This window comes from Gadus macrocephalus, chromosome 22 (genome assembly GCF_031168955.1).
Source record: "Gadus macrocephalus chromosome 22, ASM3116895v1".
Taxonomy (NCBI): domain Eukaryota; kingdom Metazoa; phylum Chordata; class Actinopteri; order Gadiformes; family Gadidae; genus Gadus; species Gadus macrocephalus.
Window position 1 is genome coordinate 11,950,574 of NC_082403.1, and position 19,471 is coordinate 11,970,044.

Consider the following 19,471-nt stretch of genomic DNA (forward strand, 5'->3'; position numbering starts at 1 on the left):
GGAGAGCAGTGTTTTAAAGAGACACAGGAGCGGCGGTTGCCTCTGATCTCCCCGCTGATACGAAGGGAGAGGGAGAGACAGTGGTAGACATAGGGGGAGAGAGAGAGAGAGAGAGAGAGAGAGAGAGAGAGAGAGAGAGAGAGTCGGAGGAGGAGTACTGACAAAGATTCGAGGGGTGGGGGGTGGGGAGGGTCTGTGGGGGGGTTGGGGGGTTGGTTGACGCCAGGGGTCACATGATTGCAGAACAAACTCATAAAAGTTCCATTAACCCGCGCGGAGTTAAAGAGGCCCTGTTTTCATCCAGAGGACAGCTATCACAAACAGAGCATCACCATAAAGCTGTCCCCCTGTCCTCTTCCTCCGTCCCCTGCGAGAGTATCCCTCAGTCACAAGCCCGCGGCCCGCAGGCTCCTTGTATTCTGCCCCCCCCCCCCCCCGCCCCCCCACTCTCTCCTCCATAACCCCCCCACTGCAGTATGCAGGCTCCCTCACCCTTCATGATTCTCTGCTCATCTCATGTCATCTCTCCCTGGCTTCATTTGCCTTATCCATGTCCAGACTAGAATTATGATTCCTCATAATTCCTTGCTTGAATCATGGGGAGAATTGATTTGACAACATGTACGGCCAATGCAGAGCACGTTGTGAGTTCATATAAGATATAAAATGGGTGGGACATATCCGAGGCAGGATATGATGATTCATTGGGGAGTTTATTGCTGATCGTAGACCGCTCGCTACCCACTGCTTGCTTTGTGATCCGTCAAAAGTAGCTTGTTTCCTGCTGTCCTTTAACCACCCGTCAGAAGTCCTGCCGTTTCTCTGCACTTATTTGTCTTCCTTGGTTTACCACATTCCAATTAGCCTGTTACCTAACTAAAAATAACACACAGGCGCACACACACACACACACACACACCCACACACACACACACACACACACACACACACACACACGCACACGCACACGCATACAAACAAACAGGAACATACTTCTTTCCGGGTTCCTTGCTCGTGAGTCACAAGCAGAGAGACGCCATAGGTCTGTCTCACTGCGTCTCTCTGTCTGCCTCGCTAAGCCGCTCCTCTGTCCTCCCAGCCCCATACTGTTTCAATCAATGCTTTGCCGCTGATGCATCTTGTATCACATGTCTCCCACCTACGAGACACAGGAAGGTACAGTTGCACAATTTGACGGAATACAAGATCGCAAAATGACAATCCCCATTGATCCGGTTAGGAGACGCTGCTCCCCAGTTCTAATGACGTTGAATACTTTTTTAGGTACTGAGGGCATTTCTTGGGCGTATTGGGATGCAATGCTGATAGGCTGTGAAGGATTGAGCACACACACACACACACACACTCACACACACACACACACACACAAACATCTGACCTCACTCCATACCTTCCATAGCCGTAGTTTTATAGGTTAGGGGGGAGGTCTATTCCAGGACAGGCAGTGTGGGTTTACTTTGAAATCGTCCATTAAGGCACTAAGCACGGTCTCTTCGCCCCGCCGCCGCCGCCTCTAGATCTGGCACCAGTTGCTCCCCCTGTCTCTCTCCCATGGTTTACCCTTATCTCCTCATCGGAGGTCACAACGGATGGACACACATACACACACATACACACAGATATATTTATATATATATATATATATATATATATAGACACATTTATATTATGTGCTTTGGCAGTGGGACCTCTTTTATCCTGCTCCACTATGAAAACCAACATTTTTGCATGCTTTGTTCCCACAAGGACTGAACTGCTGGCACTTCAGTTTTAAGTACTACACTCTCTTCATTCCGTAGCGATTGGCTTGGCTTGCACTGGTGTGCATTAAAGCTCCCCTGACCACCATGTGTGTGCCTGTTACTAGTGCAACACAGTCATAATGCACCACTAATGTGTGGAGCTCCTTTGCACCTCCAGAAGGACCGGGTGGACAGCGCTGCATGCTAATCATCATGCAGCGCAACCTGCAAACACCCCAAAGTGAACTTAACCAAGAAGCCCATCGTTGTGGCCAGGCTATTAGCCATTAGCCGTTGGGCTCACAGAAGCTATCACTGGTCAGCTGGTCCGAGGTAAGCCCTTCCTGGACCAAGGGGGTAGGATGGCGATGATGCGGTGGGGACGAATGTGAAGGAGTTTCTTTGGGGGGAATAGGGTACCCGTAGGCCCCGACACCCCGGTCCCCCAGGACAGGCCTGGTGGGCCGGCTGTGACGGTCACAGGACGGTGGGGTGGGGGGTGGGGGGGGGGGGGGAGGTAATGAGGATGCATCACCAGACCACTGAGGTGCTCCATCACAAGACACAGATGTGCACTCTCCACCCACACAAACACGGAAAAGCGTATGCGTGCCAGCAAGCTGATATGAAAACAGGTACACAATGTAAGGGCACATCTATTGCGGACACATCCACAAACTCCTTAAAAAAAACAATAATTGGTGAAATAGGTTAAAGGTAAAATTAGATAGCAAGCAAAGCAGTCGAACGGGGATGATGGGCACATCAGGCCATTCTTATCAGTGGCTGCAGTATGATGCGCAGTGTTGTATAATGGGGTGTCCATGCCCAGTCTCACTCGGAATAGGCTGGAGTTGATGTTATCTCACTGTTCTGCAGTCTTTTGGAAGGTCCTTTGGGAACAAGAGGCACAACTTTTTCCTGTTGCCTCCAGACCCGGCCATTGGCGAGCAGTATAGCGACCGGCGGGCTGTAAAAACAAAACAAGTAGTGAGGAGAATTGGACCAATCTGCAAAGCCATTGGCTGCTGAATCGGCCATAAAATAATAATACTCAACCGTAAAACAGAATGCTTATTGAATCATTTTTTAAATTATCTCACGATCTGGTGTGGTCCATAATAGGCAGTTTGACACGGAGCAAGAACTCATTGGGAAAGTGACTAAAGAATGAAGTTCAATTTAACAACTCGATCATTGTCAGATGCTGAGTAAGACTTTTGGGTGACTGGGCCCGCTATTAATAAGCTGTCGCTAAAACGTTATATGGCCATTGCTTGGACATTAAGTGACAATACATCAGATTTGCTTTTATTTCATAGTCACAAACGACTATAGTTGTGCTTTGATTAGGGATCCATAGAAAGTATAGAGTTAAGATAAGGTTATGCTATCTATGGTTTGCTTCATTTAGAAACAATAGACCTTTCACACTTTTGGTTCCTTTACACTCCCTCTTCTTATGCACCTGTACTACAGCAGGTTTTGGGTGAGTTCTCCTTAGAGATTAAGTAAAACCGTTGGTAAGAACGAATCGCTCTTGTTGGTGAATGTTTTTGGAACACATGGTCTCACCAAAAAAAGTTAACTTTTTCAGTAAAATGGGTGAACAACATAGTGGTAGTGTACAATCCTGAAACGAATAATGAGTCAGCTATTGCCATTCCTGGTACACATCTGAAATCCATCTTTGATTATTATTATAAATTGTATTTCCAGTGTAAAACATGTTATATATTTTTTTTCATTGATTGCCCTTCTGATCTTTGCAGGTAAACCAAATGCCTCACCATGTGTGTTGGCTCACTGCACACGCTATATCAAAAACATATTCCATAATCCATGATTTCCATAATATGGTGAAATGACGCCAGAGTGCATTGACCTTAGTCAAAATGAAAACTGCCTATGACTTGCATTGTCCTCCCCAACTGATTAAAGCACAAGATATTCCTTGGTTTTATCCGACAGGGCGGAATTTGTTCAACTTAGCTCCTTTCGTTCTATAATTAAGACGCTGGCAGATTTTAGATTGAGTCTCTTTCTGAGGAATAGCTCACAGACACCAGATTCCAATTAGAAGACGCGAGGCAACGCACACATTTAGCAAACATTGAACAATCACGTCCATCAATCAAGACATTTGGTGCTCGTGAAATGTTATAAACTTGACCTAATTTGACTTTATTCAATTGCTACACTTACTTTTCCATTTCTTTCCATCAGGGGAAACACAAATTGTCAACCTTTACTTGCACTATTAGTCCATGAGAACAAAGAGTAACCGTTGCAAACACATTGGATGAATCACCTATTTCATATGGAATGGCTAGATCCCATCCAAATATTTGGGATTCAGGACACATTCTATTTACTCATGTAGCATAATGTATTAGAGGCTAATATTGCTATTGTCCCTTTGTTCTCCATAACCAAAAAGATGCATATACTGCAGAGAAAGAGGTGCAACCTCTGCAAACATGCAGGTGGATTTATTTGTAATGTCTTAAGCCATTGTGGTTACCTATAGGGCTAAATGTACAGAATCTTGTTGTTTTCTTCAAAGGTACACCTATAAAACCACTCGATTATACAGACCATGCTGGAATAGGCCTCATGAAGGCCCTCTCCCCCCCCCCTTGCCCGTCACCACAACCTCCTAAATATCAAAATAGAGGCCAGTTTACAGGACCACATAACCTCGTTTGACCGAACTTTTGACTGCCATAGGACTCAATCACAGGAAGATCATACATTGGCATGGCCCCCTGAGCGAGGCACTAATGCTAGGGTGAAACCTTCCCATCTGTATCCGTAGAAGCCTGTTCTGTTCCCGATGCTTTGCTCCATGCCAATATTCTGCAGGTGTAGCCTACATAGGTTGTTACATGTTATATACAGTGTGGGATCTCAAATGGGAACAGAGCAACATTGGCTGCCTGTTTATGGAAAATGATCGCAGGAAAGAGAATTGCGGTTTACCTACAATAGAGAACTTCGTTTCCAACCTGCTTTATGGATATTTAATTCTAACATTGAAACAACAAGACTGTTCCATAGAGTCCTATTTCACATAAGCTATTCTGTTCAAATGTTTTGCCTTCCTCTACCTTGGCATAACGGCTCCTAGCAGCCGGGCCTGGCTCCATGGGCCGGGTCTGTGCGTGGGAGCTGTCTCCCGTGCACCGTAAATAATGTTGATAAAGACGCCAACTGAAAACGACTTTCACGCGTCCCCGATTGATTTAACGTGACCTCAGTTTCCAAATGATATTGGAAACCTGTTTAAACAGATGAAGGACTAAATTGTCTTGCTTGTGTCCGCATTAATCTCTCATTCATCATCATTACGGTGTGATTGGTCCGTCCACGCCTCCGCCAGCCTAGCGTTACGACAAGGGCCTGTAAATTAGAATGTAATACAATCTGAACGGCGGCGGCAGCAGCGGTGGTAACAGATCCAATCGGTGCGCTGTTTTTTTTTTTCTTCCCCCCCCCCCCCCCCTCCCCCCCCCTCCTGTCGGCGGACAGCTGCTGCGAACCGCCCCTATCAAAACGCATTGTGGTCGTCAGGGAGCTCGGGGGAGCGCCGTGCCAATTCCCGCTAATAGGATCTTATAAACCTGACATAATTGCTCTGACTATATACGTGAGATCGTTGGGAACATGTTCCAGCTATTAAACGGCGCGTTGATGCTATGGTGGGAGCCATTGAGTGACTTTAGGCTAGTGCGGGTGTAGAAAATGAGATTATAATGTATTGGTTGTCATTTGCCTCACTTTTCTTTTTGGCACGGATTGTGTGGTGACAAGGATTTAAGGATGATCATACGTGTGACCCTGTGCAGAACTTGTGTTGGGACTAGATAACCCACAATGTCGGGTTTGATGTCAAACCTGGCCTAGTGATATGTTGGATGAATGGGGCATCCTTTGGAATATTTCAGCCTTGATTCGTGCATCCCAGTGTACCATTTTATTATGCACCAACCAATTGCCTTGGTCTGAACACGAAGGAACATTAATGTTCCTGCGTGTTCCTGTATCCCCATTTAACGAAAGATGTTGCTTGATAACTTACATAAATCTGCCTTGTATTTTCGGCCCGAACCGAGCGGCTTAAACTGTGTATTATTCCAAACATATGCATTTTAATCAGCTTGGTCACACTTACAAGAGCTCCCGTTAATAAGGCCATCAATCACACGTGTGCGGAAGGAGGAAAAAAAAAAACGCTCAAAATGTTGTTTTCGTGTTCGTGTGTGTGTGTGTGTGTGTGTGTGTGTGTGTGTGTGTGTGTGTGTGTGTGTGTGTGTGTGTGTGTGTGTGTGTGTGTGTGCCAGGTAACATGTGCACAAATGTGTGGGACCTTCCGTTTAAAGGGGTTCGGTCTTCTGATTTAAATGCAACTTTATTTTCATTTACCTCTACAGAAATCTATTTTATTATTTTTATTTTGGCATACATATCCACCCGAAAGTAGTTTGCAGTTTACAGTTAAGATGGATGCCCAATAGCCTGTTTAATAAATAAGGTAAGAACATTTTCAGAGAAGAAATAATACACAACAATTGTTGTTGTGATGATTTGTTAGAATTACCCTGGTGCACCGCAAGCATCCTCAGCGATTACATTGCTAGAAAAAATGTTATCTTTAAAAGATCCCCTTCCCTTGGAAAGCATAAATTGTTTAAAAGCGATTTGTTTTCTCTTTAGAGCATGCCTCGTCGACTTCACAACATTCTAATTTACCTCAGTGGAACAAAGCCAATTAAGGAGCTCGCGGATTGCATGGGGCCACACAATCATTGATTTTTTTTCTCCTTTTGACATTCCATTATATTCAGACAACTAATTCTGACTTGTCTATTAAAGTGGATAGACAGAGAGGGGAGAGAGAGAGAGAGAGAGAGAGAGAGAGAGAGAGAGAGAGAGAGAGAGAGAGAGAGAGAGAGAGAGATGGGAGAGAGAGAGAGAGAGAGAGAGAGAGAGAGAGAGAGAGAGAGAGAGAGAGAGAGAGAGAGAGAGAGAGAGAGAGAGAGAGAGAGAGAGAGAGACACACACACACAAAATATATGATTTGCGTTAACTCGGCCTGGGGACCACTTAACTGTCGCGGTCAATTTCGTGTTGCAGCGGGATATCAGGGGCCAGACCTCTGTATTCTGACATGGACCACATGAGAGCTAGATTACTAATATTATGTGATCGGGGGGGATTGGACATCTGATTTAAATTGCATGTACTACTAGGCCTACATGTGCGAATTCGATTTCTGGTTTCATTAAATACCAGAAATATATTTATAAAGAGCAAAATGTCCTTTTATTTAATCCATTCTGGTCGATTAACACGCAATATGTTGCCTTTCATTTGACTTCAATGACAGAGATATCAAATTGTTTCATACGAAATGTAAATAAAATCGAGACAAGATTGTATACATTATCTGACTTTGTTTATTGTAAATTAGACGTTGAGAACAACCCAGCAAAAATAATCAAAATTAAATCAGCGCAGTGTTATTTGTCACCTTCAAATCAATGGTTTCCATGAATAACTAGGCCCCTGGAGCAGTGCAAAGCAAAGGAAATAAAAGAAGATAAATTGATAGATAGGCATTCAGTGAGATCACACACTTCACTCGGACCTCGCCTACAACAACATGGACTTATTATAACCTGTAGCCTAAGTGGACTGGCCGACGAAAGACGAGTGGGCTCGAGTCTGTGGAGGCCGGTGAGCTTCAAATGCCCCCCCTTGTTTTTGTTTCACATCGCTATCTGTGATTGTCCACTATATCTCCGACGTTCTCTCTCTCTCTCTCTCTCTCTCTCTCTCTCTCTCTCTCTCTCTCTCTCTCTCTCTCTCTCTCTCTCTCTCTCTCTCTCTCTCTCTCTCTCTCTCTCTCTCTCTCTCTCTCTCTCTCTCTCTCTCTCTCTCCCCCTCCCCCACTCCGGGCTCTCCATCCTCTCTTGAACGCCTCTCTCCTCTTCCTCCTCTTGCCTCCGTCAGGCTCGGCACAACGCTCCCCTGGCGCCTTGTTACCGTTTGGAAGAAAACGATCTCTCCTCGGCCACGCGAGGCGGGCAGAGCTCGGGCGTTATCATTAATTCAACACTCAAAATTCATCCGAACATACATCACTTAATTTTTTTCTTTTCGCCAACAATATGCACAATTCCTGCGCCAAGGGTCCGCCAGGAGGGCGATGGAGAAATGGGGGGGGGGATATAATGAGACGCCAAAGCATATTTAACACATTCCCTTGTTATAAAGGAAGATGGGAAGCATTATTCTCGTGTAACCAACAATAGCTGTAGGTCAATTTGGACGCGTGTAGAGATCCAGGAATAATGATGAAATGTTAACGTCATCCATCATGGAGATTTTTTTTTTTTTTCCTACAACAAAATAATATTTAAATCAATTTTGTTTATTTGTCCCATGCCGTCAAATTGCAGCTGGCTGTCTTGCTCTAAAATGTTTTTTTCTTACATTAGACTGTTGCACTGTAGGCCTATGTTGTTAATTGAAACCCCATGTTATGGTTGATCTTGTTTTAATAAAGTTATCCAACAGCGAAGTCTGACATGTGCTTGACATGGCTATGCTATTCGCATATTATATCCCATGCGTTGTATGCAATATTGCACTAACGAAGAGAGGACAAATAGTGTTGGTGTGTTTGAGGACGCATGGGCGCATTTCTCATTTTATCTGGTCATGGGCACCTCTTCTCTCTGGTCTAATGTCACTGAGGAGGACTTACTAAGAACCGAGGGGCTGAACGGGAGGAAAGCGTCAGTCCTGCTCGTTGGGGAGCAAACGAAGTCCGACCCGGGTGGCCTGGATGGGAGACCTCCCGGCTGACTAGAATGGCACGCGAGGCAGGAGCAGGGGCTTCCGCCGGGCCCGAGGCCGTGGTGGGTCGGACCGGGATACAAAGAGGGGTGCCTGAACGCGCAGAGCAGCTCGGGCCTCTGGTACGGATGCGACAACATCCGGAAACTGTCGAGGGACCTCAGGGGGCTTGCGAAAGGCGTGGCGGGGGAGGGGGCCGAGCCGGCCCCGACCCCCAGGTGGGAGTAGTAGTGGAGGGGCAGGTGGGACGGGAAGGGGTAGGGGAGATTCCCTGTGGCGGCGGCGTGGCTCATCATGTAGGTGTAGAAGGCGGGGTCAGCGGGGTGAGGCCACGTCATGGCGAGCCTCTGGCGCTTGTCCTTCATCCTGCGGTTCTGGAACCACACCTACAGCAGACATGAGGGGAAACAATGTAAACAATGAACAGAACAGAACTGACCTTTATGTTTACTTATGTTTTAAAAGAGGAAAGGTTGAGACGAAGGACTGACGAGGAAACGAAATTGAGTCTTAACGAATGTAGCCTTCAAGGCCTACCTCAGATAAATTACAAATATTTAATTTGCCATATAAAATGGGACGAAATTAATAGGAAGAGTAGACTATTCAATCAAATTCATCCTTGGTGTAGTCTAAATCCTTTGGTTGAACGTCTATGTAGTTAGCATGTTTAAATGTCTGATCAGATCACCAATGCGTCAAGTTCATGACAAAGATTTTAAAAAAAGAAGAAATTTTACCTTGATTGTGGTTTCAGGTAAATTCAGGGCAGCTGCCAGTTCGCATCTCCGGGGTCTGGAGACGTAATTCTCCCGATAAAACTCCTTCTCCAGCCGTCCGATCTGCTCCCGGGTGAATGCGGTCCGGTACCGCCTCATCTGGTCGGCTGCGTAGGCCAGTGACGCCTGGCTCGGCCCGTTCTTCCCCGAATCCGCATTGCCTTCACCCGGGAGGATGGGTGAATTAATATTTCGACCTGGAAAACAATAATAATAGAATAAAATTAGATATAGTTTAAGAAATATGACGAAGGGCCAAAGGATTCCCCAATTAGAGTGAAATAACATTTCAACACGTTTTAATTACAGCACAATATAACGAGTTATTTCGTTGATGTAGGCCCTGTTCACTCTGAAAGGATGCAAACGTTTAATGATTATTGCACCCTGTACTGTTTTAATAAACACTGTTCAAGCTTTTAATAAATTGTCTCTGATTGGGCCTTAAATTCTGCAACATTGCAAGTAGTCCAGGCTTAATTTGCATAGGCCTATTCTTAACACACCACACTATTTAATGATGCTGTCTCTTTGTTTGTCGCTCATTCATACATGACATGCTTGTAAGATATTATTAACACTAGGAATGTAAAAATTCAAACGCAGCAATATATATTTTAGCATTTTACGATATGCTATTTTAACTGAAGAATGTGTCTTTCATGCAAACTGAAAACTCAACCCATTGGTGAATTAACAGGCAGTGGTCCTTTCCCTTCCCTTTATGCTTGCGGTTCATGTAAACATCTTGTCCAAACATATACTTATTGAATATAGGCTTTCTTGGTGAGGAATCTAGGATGTGGCGCCGATTTGACTCGTTTAAAGCGGACAGGGTAGAAGTCTGGTTAACGTGTGGGTGTCAACCCAGCATGTATGTATCCCACCACACTTGTCACTTCTCATAACAGCTGTGCAGCATGAAGTGAAAGCAATTGGTAAAAAAAAGAAAAAAAAGAACAGTAGACAATAACAACAACACCCCAAAATACAGTATTAAAAAATACACATCCGGGGTTCAGAAGTGAGTTTTTGTCATCTGTGTATCTATTTGTAAATATAATTCCATCCATCAATTATCCCGGATAAAATGCTTCTAGCTTAATACCATCGAATAAAATACCATCGAGAATCAGGGGTTCTCCTGCAAAATGTCCTGCTTACCTTTCGATGTGGGGTAGTCCATGCTTTCTGGTGTGCAGCTGACGTCGATTTCCTCGTAGAAATCAGACTCTGTATCTGAGCTGCTGGCTTCTCTGTGGGGGCGATCGTTGCGGTGTCTCTCGCTGGATGAAGACACGTTGACCGGTCTCATGTCTGCGCACATATTCCGTCGTACGCTCTCCTCCATCTCCATCTCGGCTCTGTCCCGCGTGTAGGACGCAGCGCCAGGGCTCGTACAGTTCCTGGGGACCGGTTTCCCCTGCGGTTCCCGTGCGGGGCTTCCGATCGCTTCCGACAGATTAGACCGATTCTTGCCAACAGCCGTGCCATGCTGACCTTCCTCCGCGAGCATCACCATTTCCTTTCTATTTTCCATTACCTTCCCTCCTCCCCCCAAAAAAATTACCCACGACCGTGCGTGCGAGCTCAGCCTCAAGTTCGGGGACGAAGAATGAAAAGGATTTTTCAAACGAAGCGGTAGATTTCCGAAGCGTTACTGGAACCAAATCTCGGAGAGAGGCTTGTGAATAAATGAGGGATGCGATCCTTTCCTTGACCCTGAGAGAAGCGAGCGCTCCAGAGTTCGGCAGCAGCTCTGGGAGGGATCACCATTTGCCCTCTCTTCCTCTCGAGCTGTCATTCTTAATAGCGTAGTCGTCATGATGGTACACCGATGACGACACACATTGATTGGACGTGGGTAAACACAAGGAGCAATCACAACGGGGGAGAGATTCGGAGGGGATGGAGGGCAGATAGAAAAAAAAAAAACACCAGCCGGGGAAAAAAGAGAAGAAGCTTTTAGCCAACATGAAGACCCATGCATGTTGCCTTCTGTTTAAGGATGAGTTTGAGGTTTTATTCCCGGTCGCTCTTGTCTTGAAAACTATTAATAAAATATGCATTTACATTTCCGAAGACATTTCTGATATAGGCCTAGAGTGTATTTCTTTGAGGTCGTTATTTTACCCCAAACTGGAGGGGTAAAATTGCTGTAAACATGCTATGGTTAATATTTTACATAGAATCCACCTAAATGTGTTAGTTAATCTTTATATTACAATGACTGACTAATATCTTTATTTTATTTTTTTACTTCCTGTTTGGTAGTTTATGTATTTCGTCAGAGAAAATAGGATACACCAATGGTTGGGGGTAATAAATATAGAAAATTAAAAGCAATTAGTCTTTATTGAATATTTTGACAAAAAGTCTAGCATTGTTTTGGAAATCCATATCTACCTCGGTTTCTGTAGTGTATGGGGTAACTTAAAAATCCGAGCAAAGATATAGGCCTGGCACATTTGAAATTGACTGCACCTCTTATTAGTTGACGGCTCGCAAGGAATATGCAAATAGCCTGGATAGCCTATTTGGTTTTCCAAAACGGGTCAGTCTATCAAATAGGCTATAATGAAAAGCTCTCGTCCCTGCCGCATTCACACATGCGCAGTTAAAAGCTCTGTCGCACAAGGACCGTTATTAAAGCAACCATATAGTAGAAGTAAGTTAATACCCATGCCAAAGCGAATTAACAATGCATCCTTCTAGATTCGAGCTGCGTCCTTAAGTTATACGACAAAGTACCATAGTTCTATACTTCAAAGTAAAACAATAAAAACAATTAACAAATGCTAAATAACGTTTTTTTTTAAGGCAGGCCTACATGTGTTGCCTTAGAGATTAAACACCTCGATCAGGAGACTCTCTCGGGGGATCCTCTATAATTCCTGATTTACACTTAGACTGTTAAACTGAAACTTTGCAACTCCAGCGATTATTACCTCTTTCTAATAGGCCTATGTGGTGGTTCGTTTTCCCTTCCCCTAACATCTTCAAAATTCAGTTCATAATAAAATAACAAGTGAAACAGCTCTTTTGTGGACTCAATTACCTTTGTTTTTTATTCCAAATTGGACCAATCAAACTTACACCAACTGTGTACGGATGTAACGCGGAGGCTGTGCTCTAATATCGATGATGCTGTGGACAGTGACGTCACGTGGGTGTCAAAAAAGAGAGGAGAGCGCGCGGCGGAACGGGCTCCGGTTCCCCAGAAGCCTTCGCTGTCCTTGTGCGCCCTCGCCTGTCCAACAGGAGGACGACTCCGCGGCAACAGTTGACCCCTCCCCCAGCCGAGCAACAGAGAAGTGAGCAGAATTCCTGTGAGTCTACATAAGTTAGCCCCCCCCCCCCCCCTCCTCCTCCTCCCTCTCCCTCTCTCTTCTGCTCTGTCTTCAGCACTGTTGGCCTTATCTGTCTGTCTGCCCGTCTGTCTGACTGTCTGTCTTTTCCTTGTGGACCGTCTAATTTTTTTTTGCGTTTGCACCACAACCACACCTTCGCGCCAATGGTCAAATATGTTCCATGTTTAAACGAATCCAGTCGAGTTTGTCAGTCAAATCAGAGCACTTAGAAATACACAGTAGGCCTACTTCCATAACAACCCCTTTGTTTGTTTCGTTTTTGACCTTCTTAGGCTACTGACACGGGACTTTTCTGTTGGTCTATATCCATTTAGGAATATCATTGATTACATTTTCATGAAAAGAATTGACAGTAACTATTTAACCTATAGATTTGGTCAACGTTATAATCTGCTTTAATTTGTACATTTCATAGGAGATTCATGTCGCGTATAGGTAGGCTATTTCCAGTGACAGGGTGGATTCGGGAGCGATGTCTTTGACTGACACTGGGTTGTTTGGTGTTGTTAAGCTGGAGTATTAGGGAAGTGCAGTGCTCGGGGAAACAAATACAAATACCGTGAGAAAGTATATTATTAAACACGCATGTAAAAAAGTATAGGCACATAGTGGGCATCCCGTGATGAATACTGATTCCTAAACCAGGCTCCTGGTTATTGTTTAATCGTTAACGTATTTTTTTTTCAATGCATGAGATACTATTTGGCATATTGATACTCCACACATGAAAGATGCATTTGTTGCAGTGCATGTGCCATAATAAGTCTGAAGGGCACTGTATCTCGTGATCTACCGGGAGATAAAGATCAAGATTACCTTTGCGCAATCGAAGGATGACCTTGTTCAATTACAGTAGTGTCCTTTGTGTGTCTTAGATAGTGAAGGACACCGGATGGGTTTGGAGAGCTTTGTTTGCGCATTGTTAAACTATTTACCAAAGTATCATGAAGCATATTGCAATAATCGTTTAGCGTGCTTCATTTCTGAAGTATTGCCCACACCGCACTATAGATTACCATAATGTGCAAGCGGTCCGGCTCTTGGGAGAAGCAAAAAATTCAACAATAATAAAAACTCTGGACACCTTTATGTCGGTTTTCTCGAGCGTCTAGTTTGGGGGTAGATCAAAGAGGGGAGCGCCCCCCGCGGCAGACATTGCAGAATGCGCCCCTCGGTTTTACTAGGGAGGCCAACTTGAACTTGACCATGGAGTCTGCGCAGTGCCCATGTAATCCAATCCCGGCGGTGAAATACTTTGGCTTTTTACCGCAAAACCAGTTTTGATCAGAGCGTGCATAGACTTTGGTCAGAGTGTGTAATTTCTGTCACCATGTAGCTTTGGCTATAATTTCAACGAAGGCATGAGGAAGCGATGGGATGGAAGATAAACCCATATATCGTTCATGACTCAGGCCTCCCGTCTTATTGCTTCAACTTGGCCTTGAATGACGCAGTGGCCAGGATGTCAACTGCCTGATCACGACATATGCCTTAAGAATGCAAGGTGACTATACGTTGACTATACGGTTGTCAACCCGTTTTGTCGCTACTCACAATGCTTCACTGCGCGACGTCTGCGGATCCCTCTGCTTCGATACAGGGTTTAGCAAGCGATCAGGCGCGAATTACCCCCCCCCATTAAAACGATAGTATGGTGTGTGAGGTAGCCATGTAATATGGCTTATCACCAATTCAGTAGTAGCATTGCAACGCGCCAGGTGCAAGGCCTTATCACTTTACGAGTGCGAGGTTTACTGTTTGGTGGGCTTTACTTCCATTGCGTCTTGAGAAGAAACGCCGTGAGGTCGTTTGTTGTTTGTTAAGGTGCACACTGTCGGTGGAGGCCGTCCTCCAGGTTCGTGTCCATTGTGCTCGTGTCTATGATGAATCCGCGTTTGGATATCGCCTATCATACGTATCGTAGGCCTACCTGCGGCATGTAACAGGTTCGAGTGTTTATATCATCATAAGGTAGTGAGGGTAAGCTGTTTGTGGAACAGCTTCGCTCAGATCAATCGCGTTTATAATGATACGTAGGTCTGTAAAGGCTATCTTTTTTTAGCACGTACATTTGTCATTACGCAATAGGCTAAAGCTCAATGTGGAGAAGGTGCTGATATTATGGATGCCTGACAGAGCCAGAGTAGACGATGCCCAGAACTTTTGAATGTGGTTTGGGACTGTGCTCTACTTAGGCTACTTTCTCTTAACATTAATGGATCTTTAGATTTGTTAGACAATTCGTTTCCGATTAGTCCACCTAATATTTTGTTTTCCAGATGGCAGATCATGTTCTTTTCGGGCTCTCGAAAAATCGAAGGTATCGAAAATATTTTTGATAAATAATAGCCAGTGATTCGAAGGGCTACAGGCCTAGCCTATATACTAACTATTCCACAGGGTTCAGCTCGGCAGGCCCATCAATGCCCATTGTGTAACCAAGACATATCGTTTGCTATCCAATAAAATGCATAATCCATAAACCATCCGCACCATACAATATAGTATCGAGTATAATACATAGGCTGTATAATTGTAGTCCTTACCTGTACGCAAATTGTCTTTTTTTTTTATGAATAACAGCAGTCTAGCAGATATGTTTTGATTAATGACTCGTTCAACTTAAACTTAAACTTTAAAAAAGGCTTTTAATCTGGAACTATTCCAACTAAATGGGGGCTAAACTTTCGTTGTGGTGGTACTAACCTACCTTCATGGCACAGGAGAAGGCCTTAAGACTCGGAGGTTATGCGAAATGTATTTACCTTTGGTCCTTGGTCATTTCTGGCGTTAGGGGTCGTTTAGAGAGGGTCTCAATGTGAAGTGGATTAAGGCGCAATATAGCATACTAGACTACTTAATTACATTATGCTTATACGTAGCCTAATAATTATTGGCCTGCGCCTAAATGTATCTAATATATTTTCGTCCTTTACAGGTGTCTTTGCCTTTGTTTGCTTTTCCTTTTTTTGTTCGGTGGAAAATACAATGGTTATTATTATGTTATTCATTTGTCTTCCCCTATGATTGAAAGCCTATTCCCCCCCACATTTGCAAGTCTTTATGCAAAAAAAAAGGTGATTAGGATTCTGCATTCCCAGCAAAACCGGGTTCGCTTATGGAATCCCAGCTTGAGCTCAATAAGTGCCAGGTAGGATTCAGGCCTAAATTAAAGTCGTGCAGCTTAATTCAAGTTCATGATCGACCTCTAGGCCCACTTTATCCACGTGAGCTCCATGAACTGATCAGGAGCGCTCGCATCGTGCTATCATATTGAAACCAGCATTGCCGATTTGAACAAATTAAACAGCATAGGCTTGATTTGAATTGCAATCAAAATGGGCTTAATGTGACAATTACTTATCCATACCCGTCACATGCAAAACAAAAAGTCTTTATTGTTGCTCGGTTTCTATATAGGACAGTGCATGATTCGTTCCATGTAGCCTATTTTAATTATACCTTTAGATTTAATCAGCACTTTTAGTTTTAGTTGTAGGCCTATATGTTTTTATCTATCAGCCGTTGTGAGGATCCGTGCAGAGTGAAGGCCATTAAAGCACCTCGTGTTGGTAACTTTGACCGATAGCTAACTGACTGGACCCTGGCGTGTGAAAGTTGTTCCTTTCATATTGCGTTGTATTTTTTCCCATTGTGTAGACTGAAGGCTACACCATAAACATATTACCGAAACTTCCATGACGACATAGAAAGAAAAAAAACTCTTTTATCTCACCCCCTGATTTATTTTGATCAAAAACACACTTAGGCCTAAATTTCGCTTTTTTATATGACAACCTTCTATTTACCTAGCTGAACGACATATATTAGGACTATATATATATATATATATATATATATATATATATATATATATATATATACACACACAACTAGAGGCTATGCAATTTCTGAGAACAAACAAACAAAACCGCTAAACCGTGAATGACAGTGGCCTACAACCCATTGTTTCAAAGTGTAAACTATTAAGACATGCTGGTTACATGAAAAAGTATAGTATTATTATAGACCTCAAAGAGCGTTTTTGATAATTGGACCGAACAATTATGTTCCTATTTCCCATTCACTGCCTCAACACAGGGCATGTGTTTGACGATCTAGCAGGTAGGGCTATAGCTGAGGGTCTGGCCATGGGCGTATAGTTCTCTGTAGTGCTCTGTCTTGTCCTTGCTGCTGTTGTTGTATAAGCCTGGTTTGACCGCTGGCCTTGAAAAAACACACATCTGCGCTTTGCGCCGCCATGGTTACGACCATCTTTTGTTGTGATCCCCAGGCTCGGACCTGAGATCCCTGGGTTCTCCAAACAACCTTCTGAGTTCAGTCAAACCAACTTTGTCTGGGTTGTGGATGGAGAGAACAACTACGATGCTCGGATCATCAAGATGAAGTGCGATCAGGCCTGATCGTAGGCTGTATGTTTTCACTGAAAGAACATTTCTTAAAGCGCATATATAGACGAATAGGCGTACAGCCTACTTCCATGCATAGGTTAAGGAGACGTAGCGAAAACTGATTTGATTCAATATTAATAGGCCGATTGCATGTCAGTTCAAATTATGTTATTAATCCTAAATGAAAAAAAGACTATAGTACAAATAGGTTCTTTACAGAGTGAAGGCCCATTACTTGCCGCCAACTTGCACCAACTATAATTTGACCCACTTAAGCCAAAACGACTTGGAATGATTTAGTTCAACAATATTTGGACGATGATTCTGATGATGGTCGTGCAGGCTCATGCTTTTCAGCAATAGGTGAAGCATTTGGATAAAGAAATAGTATTTCAAATTTAAAATAGCGTAGTCCTATGTGTATCAACATTATGCAATACATATAGGACTACTTTGAATGAACCATTTATAAATAACCCTTATTTCGAACTTACATAACCAATTTCGCATCTACGCACTAGCCTATCGGCATTACCACTTTCGCTAAATGAGGTTTATTTAATTGGCTTCATATGGAATCCTGAAAATTAGAGAATAGATAGCTTATCTGTATTCGTTTCTGATCTAGAATAACAAACAAACGTTTCCTTATGGAAGATGATTGTGCGGGCAGTCTAGAGTTGACGAATAGGCCTATTTTGTTTTCTACTTGTTGCCAATGTGGCTTTAACGATTGTTAATGCATACATTGCAATTTAAAATATAAAGACATGAATCCTTATAGGCCTATATATTCTTATTTATAGAATTTTTTACATTTTTAATCATTGGTCTATTTCCACCTCGCCGTATAGGCCTACGTGCTGTAGGATATTTTGGATTATGCCAATATAACGTTATCGTTACTGGTCGTTGGTTGATTATTTACGCACTGGGTTTACTGTAGTCAGTAGATAGATATGTGAAAAACTAAAGGATTCGGTTGAAGATGTATGAGATCTTAACTGTATAACAGCCTCTTTTTGTTTAATTTATTTTCACTAATCTAGCCATACCAAAACTCGTTTTATGTGTGGACATTTGGGTCAAAACTTGAGTGAGAGCTACTCCAACTAAATGTTGAGTCGCCATAGACAGTATAGTCAGAGTGCCACTGGTCGTAAACACGTAAAAGCAGACCAGACACCCACACAACGACACGTCTATATTGTGCCTTCTTTTCAGAGAATACATCATTTTCACACGTATCCGACGAAACTCCTACAAACACACACAAACGAAGACATTCTTGTTATGTTTCGAACCCTAAATGGAAGCTTACACACAAGTCAAGCTACATCTAAAGCCGGCCATGTAGTGTAGTCCTAAGGTCTAAACGCTAGAACAAAAATGATAGTTAAAGTTAATGTCCTCGAAAGCTTTTATTCAAACAGGAATTCTCACCCTCCTTCCGCTCTTTTCAAAAGCTCAGACGTTCCTCCAGGACTGAATAGCCCCAACAAGCATGTCGGCTAGACAGAAACTTTCAACTTGACCTTGGCCTCCAGCCGTGACAACCGCGTATGCAAAAATACCTACAACCAAAAACCTTGTTTTATACATCCAAATGACTTGCGAAGGTCGTGATATTGACCAAACGGACTATAGTGCGATGTTAGGCCTATAGCCTCGTTTATTTATATGTATATTTTATTGTTCATGCCCTTTTTTTTGAGCCCGCGCATATACTTTAAATTATGGACACACATATGTGTGCTCATCGTCATAAACAATTATACATGTTTGCACACATAGCCGCAGTGCCACTAAGGCTTCACAGGCAAGCAAAATATATATTTTAAGTTCCTGCTTTCTATTTTCTTGTTAGTAATATAATATTGTAATTGTAATCGTATATCATTGATACACGTAGTTGTTATTGAGTGTGTATAATTGATATAGATATATATAGATATAGATATACGTTTTAGGAATTAAATGCATAGTAACACGTACCTTTTTGCATGCAGCTAAAGCATAACATGGCACGGACAAATTGTTGTATGGCTACGTAAAGAATCCATTGGGGTAAGGTATATATTTCACATTCAGATAGATCCATGTGGTAATAGGCCTATATATTTATTTCACGTTTAGATATCTTTCGAATCTACCAAGAAGGAGACTCCGATTGATTCAAAACAAAAGCTAAAACACAACATTTATTCCTTATTTTTGAGGGTTTAATTTATTCTTTACCTTATCACACAATCATCGCCCAATTTGTATTTAATTTGCCTGGG

General features: G+C 43.2%; 1 protein-coding gene across 1 annotated transcript; it reads right to left on the minus strand.

The window, feature by feature from the left end:
• Nucleotides 1-8,376: 8,376 nt before the first annotated feature.
• Nucleotides 8,377-11,259, minus strand: evx1 (even-skipped homeobox 1). Its single transcript, XM_060043678.1, has 3 exons — nucleotides 10,571-11,259; nucleotides 9,368-9,603; nucleotides 8,377-9,013 (listed from the first exon to the last, which is right to left on the minus strand). Exons 1-3 carry the CDS (start codon nucleotides 10,944-10,946, stop codon nucleotides 8,480-8,482), a joined length of 1,146 nt encoding a protein of 381 aa, XP_059899661.1. The 5' UTR covers nucleotides 10,947-11,259; the 3' UTR covers nucleotides 8,377-8,479.
• Nucleotides 11,260-19,471: the final 8,212 nt, after the last annotated feature.